Below are 12129 nucleotides of genomic sequence, written 5' to 3' on the forward strand. Positions count from 1 at the left end.
AATCATTTAGATATTGCAGTGGTGTACTTGGTCAGTGTCATCTCGTATTAGCACAGTGAAGTCATTATTAACCTCTTCTCAGCCAATCCAACTGTTCGGAATGCAGTCAATACCTGCTGGTACTGACTGCATTCTAGACAATCCTGCTTCAGAGGCTGCCAGGATAACAACAAAACTAATTTCTCTGTTTTCAAAAAACAGCAATGCAATTTCCCAGTAAGATTTCCTTCAACACTCCCGTCTATTTGAACACAACAAAGTGGAAGCTAAATAATGGAGAGATACTTTCCCTTTTATAAAGTCAAACTGTTCACTTCAAAATTTCATCTAAAGCAAGCTCGTGCTAAAACTGTTACAGTTCAACTAACTATACAATTTAAATGCTTACCTTATAAGGACAACCTAGTTATTTAAATATTACAAAACGTAACCACATTTAATTGACTGACATGTTTTGTGAACGTTAGACATCATGAAACTAACATGGTTTACTTCACCACAATTCAAAAACCTTTATTGCTACAACACTTTGTGTTAATGGGCTTATACACCTCGGCATGAGTCATCAAAACTTGGGATATTGGCCTTTGCCCATTTTAGCACCCTCAGCTTTATCTTGGGCCATAACTTGGAAGCGGGCCATTATCTCATGATAATGCCCCCTGCTATAGATTCTAAGGCTATATTCAATTTTGGAGCTTGGGAGACAGCAGGTTTCAAGAATGATGGACAGCAACTGCTACAACATCACTCTTTTTTGTGCCACTCCATTTCTAGTCCACCGTCAGTCGAATGCACAGCTTCCAGATGTTTCGGAAACGCCATCAGTTGTATGCACAGCATCCAGATGTTTCAGTGTCCAAGTTCCTCACAACCATTAGCTCTAGGACAGTGTTCAGAAAGGAAGGTGGCTGACGCACTATTAAGCGCCGGCTGAAAACCAATTCTAAGCACTCAATAGTTGGCTTTCTTGCAGGTCAAGTAAAGCAGGCATATGCTCTACATGGTCATGATGTCAGGGAAACCCCTGGCTTCACAAGTTTGACCATTAATAATGGCTTGTCAGTTGACGCCTATTAGTGTGCCTGCCTCAAAAATTCCATGATACCCTAGATGATTTTACAATGGAGGCAAGTTCAGAGCGGGTGTATGTTGGAGTCATTCCAATTTATTTCGAGAATAAACACAGGCAAAGGGGGATTTCTTCAGTGCTATGGGGACAGAGTATTCTTGGAACTAGACTTTATAATTTGAGACAATCAGGGGAGAACTGGAGGGATTATTAGAAATAGTTTGTTTACAGAAAGGATAAGGATTGCATCATGAAACAGCCTTCCAGCATAATTGGTGCAGATAAAATATTAAATTCATTTGAAAAGTTCTGGAATAAAAATAGGGTGAACATAATCCTGACTAAAAAAAGCAAAGATTGGCAGTTGCCTTTGTGTCAATGTGAACCTAAGATTCCTAGACTAATACAAACAATCAAAGTCCAAAACCGTCAAACTTTCCCGTAACTCCTCCCCTGGTCGAGCGTACCTCTTTGGAAAGACGCGCTGGTGGGAGAGTGTTGGTCAGTATCTGTTCTCTCTCGGAGCTCATATCCTCTTCCTTTTCTTCTACATCTGTAAGGGGCTCGCCAGACAGGTCATTCCTCAGAGTACCCTGCATAAGAAAAATCATGATTGAACTCACTGCAGGCCAATGGCCAATGACAACACATGTCTTTAATGAGTTCATGATAGGCATGGTTTTAGGTGCCCATGAAGATCAAAGGCAACTTTAGAGCACCACATATTGCGATTAGGCGTCTCCTCCGAATGTTGCAAAATCTGCCTTTCTCTTTCTGCTTCGTCCACTCAGTGGTGGATCCGTCGTGGATTGACGAAGAAATGAAGATCTGGTGATTTCTTCTCAACCAGTATCAAACAAACAATACTTATCATGAGTTGAGTTGGTTCACTGGAATCGATCACACAGGTTGGAGAGATTTGGAGGCTGTAAGTGCATGGATTAAGTGAAGCTCTCTATATGACAGTGTTCAAAAGGATATGTCTGGACTATGTCCACTATGGTGACACAACCAAAGCCCACACGTATTACTTTGGGGAAAATCACAAGTGGAGAAGGCAGCAGAGTGAGCTACACTGACTCCCGCACTCAGAATATTGAAGGCCACCTATCACGGTAACACACCTTCATGGAAGGCCCGATATATCCTTGTTTCTGCAATGGCCCAATCACAAGAATTGTGGTAGGCATGACAGCCCCCCAAATCCCCCAGGCCAATCCAGTCTGCTCATCTTGTAAGGCGCTTATACATCAAGTAAATTCTGTTTTGAAGGGCAAACGTGGGCAACAGGGAGGGAACATGGGAATGGAAATCAAGTAAGACAATGAAAGATAGAGACAGACCTACTAGGCCTTGTGAACAATCAGAACGTGCAAGTGCAGAGAGAGAGGGTGTGAGGGAGTAAGGAGTAAGCGCTAGATGTACAAGGAGGGAAGTGCTAGAGGGTGAGAAGCTGTAAGTGCCTAGGTGGGTGCTCAGCTGCCAATAAATGAGTGCAAGCCTGTAGTGGCATAGGCCAGTGGGTGCCAAGGCAAGTGCTGGGAGCGGGCGGAGGCAGAAGGCGATTCGGTGTGGGAGGCCAGTTCCCAAGAAGACACATAAGGGCCTTGGTCACCAATCTCAGCAACCGTGGGATTAGCATAGGAGGGAGTAAAGGAAGGAGGAGGTGAAAAGGAAAGTTGTCGTAATCAGATGCTTGGTGTCGCATGTGGGGTCACTGGGTTGTGATGTCACCATGTTGAATGTATGGTCATGGGTGTTCTGTGTGCGACAGTTGGAAGGGGAGAGCTGGCTTGGTGAGACATGCCGGTTATTTGACTAGGAACAAATGTACTTACGAACTTGTATAACAATAAACCCAGAAGCAATATACTAACATGTACGGTGGAGTTACTTCCCAAACCCTGTTACATCAAGTGGTGACGAGGATGCTTCTGTCGTGGAGTGGGCAGCTGGGTCAATAACCACCCTCCGTTGGGTTCACATCTCATCGCGGTGGGCCAGTACTTCTTAACCTGGTAGGGTGTGGAGACTCAGCAAGCCAGGCGGTGCTGGAGTCGGGACTCCTTGGTCGAAGCTGCAGTTGGTGCCGGACGTCAGGGGTCTGTGTGAAGTCCGGGATTCAGAGGGAGCATCTTTACTGTCTCTGAGAGGAGGTGGATCGGGAGGCGAGCATCTAACATGCTTGGTGTCGGTCTCCGGGGGAGGAGGCTGGCGTTGAGATGCAGCTGCTGTGTCACAGGGCACCGCTGGTGGTACCGGTGCAGGGCACCGTTGGTGGTACTGGGTGCCTGAGGAAGATCAGCCCAGTGTCAGTGCAGGTGTCGAGCCTCTATGGGGCCCTGGTGATGGTTTCTGGGGAAGGAGGCTGGCGGCGTATGGAGGCAGCCGTTTTATTGTAAGACTTTAGGGGTTGCAGCAGTGGTTCGGGGGCAGCAGAGTGGGGGGGTGCCAATGCTTTGTGCACATTTCCACCAGGGACCACAGTGCGGAGTGAACTGATGGCATGGAAGGGAGCAAGTGGGTGTCGGACTTGGGCGGCACTTCCGCTGCTCTCTCTGTGGACTTGCGATTGTGGGCGGCACAGTGCTGTTTTCCTCATTGTGGCCAAGGCCATGAGGTGGTACCCCGAGGACATGTAGTGATGCTGGGGTTCAGGAGAGCAGGACGGAACATGCTCAGGGGCGTCTGGTGGTGCCAGAGGAACAGAAGGCTCAGGAAATGTGCATATCGCCATGCATGGATGTGCGCGCACATATCTGGTCGGAACGTACCAGGGGGTGTGGCAGTTTGCGGCGTGTTCCTACTTTGGAGGAGGTATCTGGAGCTCAGCCGACTTCCCCTGGTGGAGTGGCGGCCTGGATTTTCGCTGGTGGCGTGGTGCCATTGGAAGGTCCATGGGGTGCATCTGCTGATGGAGTAGGGGTGCGCAGATCGAGGAAGAAGACTCTAGGAGATGTTCAGGGCGGAACTGCTTTTCCTTCATCTGTAAGGTGCAAGTGAGCATGTTTGTCTATTTGTGCTGTTTGTGATGGGAAGATTGTGGTCCCAGGAATTGTTGTGATCGATGTTTGTCAAGTTTACAACATCTGAAGGAGTTCAACCCTGATTGGATGGATTTTGTGGCGAGCATCGGCAAGCTTAACCAGGTGGAACTGTGATGACCTGACTATTACGTGGTTGGAGGCCAGTGTGTGTGTTAGTGTGGGTTTATGTGGTGGCCTCAGGTTGTTTGTGTTGGGCCGTGTGGTGTGTGTGCTCGGGTGAGTGTTCATGTTGTGGCCCAGTATTTGGTGGTACTTTTGTGGGGTTTATGTCATGTATTTGCAATGATTATAATATGTTTTGTTTCCCTACAGGTTGTGGCAGACTTGTGGGCGGGACGGTTCAGCTTATGGTCTTTTTTGCTGTAGGTTTATGTTATAACAACTCTTATTTTGCAGGTTCAGGGAGGACTTGTGGGTGGGGTATGAATTTCAATGCGGGCGGGTTACGAAGTTCATCTGGTTGTTATGGTGTGCTCGTGGGGGGGCACAGGGTGCATCCTTGTATGGTAAATGTACCTTTTGTGTGTGTGTGTGGTGCAGTGTGCGAGCTGAGTGTGCGCTCGTTAGCCAATGTATTTGTGTTACTGGCAGGATGCCAGGCGGGTCCTCCCGTGTCACGTTGGGCATGGTGATACAGGGTAGGTTTTGGTCATGGTTGATACGGTTGGTTTGGTATCCTGCGGGGTCTGTTGGTTCTCGTGGTTTCAGGCTTCTGGGCCATCCTGGTTGTGGGTTCTGGGTCTGTAGGCAGTTTGCTAGGGACTTTGGTTCTGTTTTTGTGTTTCCCTTCATTTGTGGTTCTCGGGATTGTTTATGGGGGATTCTCTTGAGGTGGTGTCTCGGGCTGGTGTTTCTGGGTGGTGTCTCCGGGTGGTGTCTCCTTGGCGTGGGGTGCCAAGGGTGTTGGTATGCCGCTGTTGGTGCTGAATGGTGGTGGCTTTGGTGGGTAGTGCTGTTCTGGTTGTGGTGTAGGACGGCATTTTTGTAGGGGTGCCTGTGTGTGGTGCTCGTATGCATATGTCCCGTTGTTCTGGTTCTCGGGATTGATTTTGGTGGCGGGGCGTGAGTGTTTGGGTTCTGGGGGCCCTGGCAGCCTGTTGGAGTGTTGAGTTCTCTTGTTAGGTGACAGTAGCAACATTGTACAGTCTTTTCATGCATTTGCTCTTTCGATGAGGCAAGTTGTTAGGTTGCGATGGTGTTGGTTGGGGTTTTGTTCTTCTGTTCTGTTCTGGGGTTATTTAGCGGTGAGTAAATGGAAGGATTGAGGTTTTGTTCTTCTTTTCTGTTCTGGTGTATTTAGTGGTGAGGTGATCGAAGGACAGGGAAGCAGATAGTTGGTGTGTCGTGGCGCCGTGGATTTATGCTTGTGGTGTGGTGCCGCAGACATACGCTGGTGGCATGGTAGGCCCAATTGCGTGTGTTGGTATTTAGGTTACTGTTTTTCTCACTGTTTTAGGACATGTTCATGTAGTTTAGCTGGTGGGTTTACTCTTTGGTTGTCGTGGTTAGGCAGGATAAATTTTTGGTTGGTGGGTGCTTACACGTGCTGGCCACATGTATTGACATCATGTGTGAAGAGTGCTTTTGATGATGATACAGAGGGAGAGGTGTCGTAATCAGATGCTTGGTGTCGCGTGTGGGGTCACTGGGTTGTGATGTCACTGAGTAGAATGCATGGTCACGGGTGTTCTGTGTGCAACAGTTGGAAGGGGAGAGCTGGCTTGGTGAGACGTGCTGGTTATCTGACTAGGAACAAACGTACTTACAAACTTGTATAACAATAGACCCAGAAGCAATATACTTAAGTGTTCGTGGAGTTACTTCCCGAAGCCTGTTACATCAAAGTCTTGAGGAGCTTCTGCAATTTGAGGGGATCGGGCTTAAGATGAAGAGGAAGGGGGAGGCTGTTCCATAAGAGGGAGCAAGCTTAGGAAAGAGATTGTGAAACGCTTGACAGACAGAGAGTTGGTGCTGGTGGTAGGTGAAGATCTGGAGTGAGAATATTTAGTAAGAGCAAGTTGTAGATACTGTGGTCCTCGGCTCTAGACAGCCTTTTGGAAGATGCAGTGGGATTTGAATTTGATCCTTGCAGCGACCGGGAGCCAGTGGAGAGTTTTTAGGGCTGGAGAAATGTGGTCCCCGGGCTTGAGGCCAAGGATAAGTCTTGCAGACCTATTCCGGATTGGCTGGAGAGGTCATAGGGAAGAAGATCTTAGATTAAGGAAAAGGCTGCTGCAATAGTTTAGCCTAGAGAGTACCAGAGCTCTAGAGATGTTGAGCGTCTGAGGGAAAGTGAGGAAAGGGAGAATTCCTTTGAGGAGGTAGAGTTGAAAGTGGGCCTTCTTGGCAAGGTGCGGAATGTGAGGTAGGAAGGAAAGAGAGGAGTCAAAGATAACTCCAAGGTTTCTGGCTTCAGATGAAGGAGATGGGGAGAGCCCATTGAGTATGACCAGATTGAATGGAAGAAAGAGGGAGTGGGAGTTCCAATAGGAAGGATCTCAGTCATTCTGGCATTTAGGCAGAGATCATTGGAAGTGCACCAAGACTGGATTGCAGATAGGCAGTCAGGAACGGTGGAAGAAGTAAGAAGAGGGTCAGAGAGAAGTTTGAAGAAGAGTTGGGTGCCATCTGCGTAACACTGGAAATTAGCACTTATGGTGGAAATGAGGAGTGCATGTGGAGCAAGATAGGTGTTAAAGAGCCAGAGAGAGGTTGGAGCCCTGAGGGACACCACAAGTGGAGATAGAGGTGAGGGAGGATAAAGAGCCCAGAATAACCTGGGATGGACGTCTTTGAGGAAGGAGGTCAGCCAGGCCAGCGCTCGCACCAAGATACTCAGGGTATCATGGAGCCGTTTTATGAGGATAGAGTGGTTGACCGTATGAAATGCAGAGGAGAGATCAAGTAGAATGAGAACAGCTGGAGAGTTGGAATCAAGAGATTCGAGCAGTTCCTCACAGGTGTTCTGAAGAACAGTTTCTGTGCCTCTGGATGCTCAGAATCCAGATTGATGGTCGTGGAGGTAACCAATAAGTTCAGAGTTCTGGCCAAGTTGGGGGAATATCAGCTTCTGCAAGAGATTCCCAAGGAAGTGGCTGATAGATATGGGGCGGTAGTTGGCTGGAAGAGGTGAGGAAGAGACTGAGGAAGTGTTGGCTTGTTCTCTGCATACACTCAGGGGCCCCCTTGCCATTGTCTAGTGGGGACTGAGTGAAGGATCATCCCAGAAGAGGTAACTCTTTGTAGCTGTATTACATCTTAAATGAATGCTTTCTTCTTGATGCTGTAAGTGTGGCAAGAGACAAAATGGTGTGCAATTTATAAACAGTCACTAACATTACTATAAAGAGAACAATGCAATAAACCATTAAAACATGACCAAGGCTGTACTTGAATAGTGGACCCTGTGAATTAAATCACGCGCAGGGAATGCTAACTCCTGGCAGAGAATGATTTGGCGAGGATCACATAATTAAACATGGAAGCTGCAATTAGAGTTGTGTCCCAAATCTAGATACTTGACCACATATCTTCTAAGCTCTAGTTGGCGCAGACAGGTGTCAATTCTTTGATTCTGCATGCTAAAATAGTACTTAAGCTTTACAGACCTAGCCCAAGGGCTGTACCAGGAGTTATGGGCCCTGAAGACCAAGCCTTAAGGGGTCATAACATCCAGCATGACCCGAGGGCGTCGTCTATAATGCTATAATGTACTCCAAAATGGGAGCGGGGGCTAAAAGAAATTCTTTAAAAAGGCAATCTGCCTGGAGTTACTGCTGACAATTCACTGGTTCCCAGAAACCACATAGACAACGTGATGAGGAGGAAGGGGCGGGACTGTCAAAGGAGCCAGGCTGATGCTGGCTGTGGCCTAGCAAGGTATTGGAGTGGAGCTCTACCAAAGGAACATCCATGTGAGTTTAACCATCAGAGATCATCAAAAGACCTTTTAAGTTTCAGAACGAGGGCTTGGAGTCTCCACCTTTCCTGAGAGAATGCACAAACCTGGTCAGCTGGAGAGGCGTATGGGGTTCCCATCCTTTCATTAGCATCAATTAAGAACCACATATGAGCTTCAGTCCTGGACAGGAACACCGACGGGCATTGCCCTCTCACGGTTGGACTATTGTAACTCCCTATACCTCGCTCAGCCGGCGGGCCTTCTCCAACGTCTCCAACACATGCAGAACCTGGCAGCCAGACTGGCCACAGGTTCTCCCTATGGAGCACATATCTCGCCAGTGCTTCGCCAACTCCACTGGCTCCCAGTGGCCCAGCGAGTTAAGTTCAAGTCACTGTGTATTGTCCACCGAGCAATCCAGGGCCTAGGTGCTGAGTTTCTTCAAACCAAATTTGTCCGCTATATCCCGGAACGCAATCTTCGTTCCCTGAACACCAACCTCTTGGTGGTTCCTAGGTATAACCGGGAAAGACTCGGTGGCAGAGCCTTTTCCATTGCTGCGGCCAGGCTGTGGAACACCCTCCCACTACCACTCAAGTCTACCTCTAACCATTTGGCTTTCAGGAAAGCTCTGAAAACTACTTTATTTTAGCTTTTTGACTATTACTGTTCTTCCTGTTTGGTAGCTTCCTCAATCAGCGCCATGATGCCCTTGGGCGACCGTGCGCTCTACAAGTTCAGGTAACATAACATAACATGTTGGCGACACCATTCTCCCATAAACTTCAAATCCGACCCTGCTCTACAGTGGGTGGTCAGGGCTGACAGTTATTTCAGGTGGCAGGGCTTAAAGCAGCCATGTTTGTTGTGGGGCCTACTTTTGTTTCGAAGGACAGGCACTGGTGGCAGCGCAATGGACGAGACCATCTGCCCCTGCCAAGATTTGAAGGGTCAGGGTAGGGGTTGAACAGGGATCGGTGTAGGGCTGGGGGCCATTGCAACAATATTATTGATTTGGTGCGCATGGAGATTCTTTTTCTTAATTTGACTTTACTTATTTCCAGCAAGTCCCGCTGCCTTGCCTGGCTCCCCGACATCCAGGGCACATCCAGATCGCTGTAGGAGGTGGGAGGTCTAGTGGCATGAAAAGGGGGCATGAATAATAAATAAAGCAAAAAGGCAGCGGCGACAGGGTGTAACCCATGCATTTTGGATTACATATGTTAGCCCAAAAGAGAAAACAAGGGTGCAAAGAGGCATCACCCATGTTCAGCGGGTAGCCTTTCCTGGGATCCAGAGAATCTCTTTAGGCAAAGGGAAGTGAGCACCCTAAAATAAGGGTGACGGGGAGTTGGGCACAAATGAGTTGGAGATGGCGGCGCAGGGACTGTCAACAGTGGGAGGCAAGTAAAGGAGTGAGGAGACTAGAGGGCAGTGGAAAGCCAAACCCACAACGAGATGTACCTCCAAAACAGGACCCGCAGTGAGATGGTGCCAAACTGAAAAGCGCATCCTGCCCACCTGTACAGATCTTTCTGAAGTTCTGAGCAGACAAGGACTGGCACAAGGATGAGCAAAGATCTCTGTGAGGAACGCAGCCAGCAATCCTTTTAGTGAGAGAATGTGGTAGTGCATTATGTTATGTTAATCGGTCTTATAAAGCGCAACATACACACGAAGGCATCATGGCACTATAGAGATCCAGTGAGACACAGTTAAGAGTGGAGCATTCACAGTTACTTGAATAAAGTAGTTTTTAGGTGACGACGAAAGGCCTGATGAGTGGCTGGCATGATCGGCATAGCACAGGATCCACCGGGATTTAAATGTGATGCACTCATTCAAGATCTGCCAGAAAAAAGACCGAAAGGCCACAATATGATCTTTTCACCTAACTGTGAGGGGAAGGCAGGAAACTCCCTCCTGCAGCCTTTGGAAAAGGTTGGATAATCTGACCAGTGTGTCGCAGGTACCTGAGATTCCCATAGTCTAAATGCAAGGAGATGAGCGCAGTCACAATGATAATCTTCTAGAGGAAATGTGACTGGTACAACCTTTGTCAGGGGCTTTGCAGATGACGAAGGCCTGTCCTGGTGCACAGGGTGTTGTGGGGACCTGGCAAGAGGCGGGTAGTGAGAATAATGCAAAGATCCACCGCATTCTTCGCCGGGGCACATAACAGTTTCAAGGATTTCTGGCAGAGCCACAGGTAAGAATTTCACTCTCTGATGCACTGGCTTTTAGGTGCTTTGTCAGCACCTGGGATTTCTTCTGATGCAATCAATTATTCGGGCTGCCTTCAGCAGCACCCAGATCACTGCATAGTTTATGGGGAATCAGGGTTTCAATATGTCTTAAAAAACAGAAATGGGACTGAATGAATGTGACTTGTGAGGGGTTAATATACATATTCAGCAGGAGGAGAGTGCCAGGAGAGATCTCCTGAGGTTTGTGTTGAAGCCCCGGATCACCACCATTACCCGGCTAAGCAATGGGCTCCTACAGATGTCCTGCAGCTCACCCTGGGTAGCAGTGGCCGAACAGGCAAGCCATACCTATAATAAGAGGACTGGGGCAACAGAGATACGCTATAGCAATATGTTATGTTTAACAAAAGGCTGCCCACAATAGTTAGATTCAGGGGTAATTTGTAGTGCATTTAGCAGATACATAAATGTAACCTTTGGGTAAGTTTTCAGGTAAGTAACTCAGAGCGCCTTGAGGCCTTTGGGTGTATGTCACGATATATGAGTAAGATAGATAGATAGATAGATAGATAGATAGATAGATAGATAGATAGATAGATAGGCCTTTAATCAGGGGGTGCATCAGTCCCCCCGGTTGCCACCAAGCATAGCCGCTATTGCTGTCCAAACATTGTTAAGCACCTACTTTTGGCATTTGACATTTTTGTTTGTGTCCAAAGTGATTTCAAATTGCCAGTTATTGTCCTATGGGGAATTTGCAGTCAAATTTCCTGCAACTTCTGTCAGAGGTTCAGCGTTTTCCAACCACGGCCAGACAGTCTCTGCACACCAATGTTATCCAATGGGCCAATGTAGTCCTATGAGCTGTGGTTGGACGCAGGTCAACTTGCGGTTCAAATTGCTGCTTCGTCCACTGGCGTTTTGCCTGTTTCCTGCCTCTGCCACCCACTGGAATACACAGCAAGCCTCTCCGGGGGCAAGATTGGCAGGATGCCATGTGACATGGTTGTCTCCTACTGACCAAGGGAACAAGGCACTGCGCAAGGACCTTATCAGTTTCAATAGGGGGAAGACTCCTCCATAAGTGGCATGGACAGGACTGCACACCAGCAGAACTCCTGCACACCTCAAGAACCACCAGAACATCTGTACGATACATGATCCTTGAAGGCGTCCTCTTCTGTTTCTGGCACACATCCCAGAAGATGAACAAATCAACGGAGCAGACCCTCAAAACGTATAAAGAGCTAGTGACCAAGAGGGTATCGCAGCCTCCAAAGGCAGAGGTGCAACAATGCAACTAGGCAGATTCGTACCTAGGCTTTGGGCTTGGATGTATATTCCAGCCAAAGCCTCAGACCCACCAGCATTGCAGTCTTTTCTGGCCTGATCCTGAGCTCTCCTAGCCGGGCCCATCTCCATAACCAGCTCTTTGCCACTTGCTCACCCAAACACACACATGTCAAATTGGCGCAAGATTGGATTTCATTGCGATGGTCTGTAGATGGTGGGGGTCGGGGGGGGGTGCGTACAGTCTGAACCCACGAATTGTAATCCAGGTAAACTGTCACCAATCAATTCAGATTATCTACACCCATTAGATGCGAAAGTCACACTGGAGCAAAATCCGGGCACATGGGGAACCCTCCCTGAGAGGCCAAGCATCCCTCAGGGGAAATGGCCATTAGCTGTGCATCTTTATAAATCTGTATAGTCTTGGCCAATAGGGGGAGACAAGGACTAAAAGCAACAAAGAATACAATTATATGCCGGGGGCGGAGCAGTAGTACAAGGGGTCTTCAGATTTATCTTGTCATGGAATTGTTTGTGCTGCTGTACTGCAGAGGTGTGCGACCTTTGGCTCTCCAGATGTCTTGGACTGCAACTTCCATCGGCCTTAGC

At 48.1% G+C, this 12129-nt stretch overlaps 1 protein-coding gene across 1 annotated transcript in view; it reads right to left on the reverse strand.

Annotated features, from left to right (window-relative positions):
* Positions 1-12129, reverse strand: part of LOC138514720 (collagen alpha-1(VII) chain-like) — a 1453166-nt gene that overhangs the window by 691644 nt on the left and 749393 nt on the right. The window contains exon 65 of the mRNA XM_069630120.1: positions 1540-1665. Within this exon, the coding sequence (XP_069486221.1) occupies positions 1540-1665 (126 nt within the window). The remainder of the gene's footprint in view (positions 1-1539; positions 1666-12129) is intronic.

This window comes from Ambystoma mexicanum, chromosome 12, assembly GCF_040938575.1.
Source record: "Ambystoma mexicanum isolate Mex_15411 chromosome 12, UKY_AmexF1_1, whole genome shotgun sequence".
Taxonomy (NCBI): Eukaryota; Metazoa; Chordata; class Amphibia; order Caudata; family Ambystomatidae; genus Ambystoma; species Ambystoma mexicanum.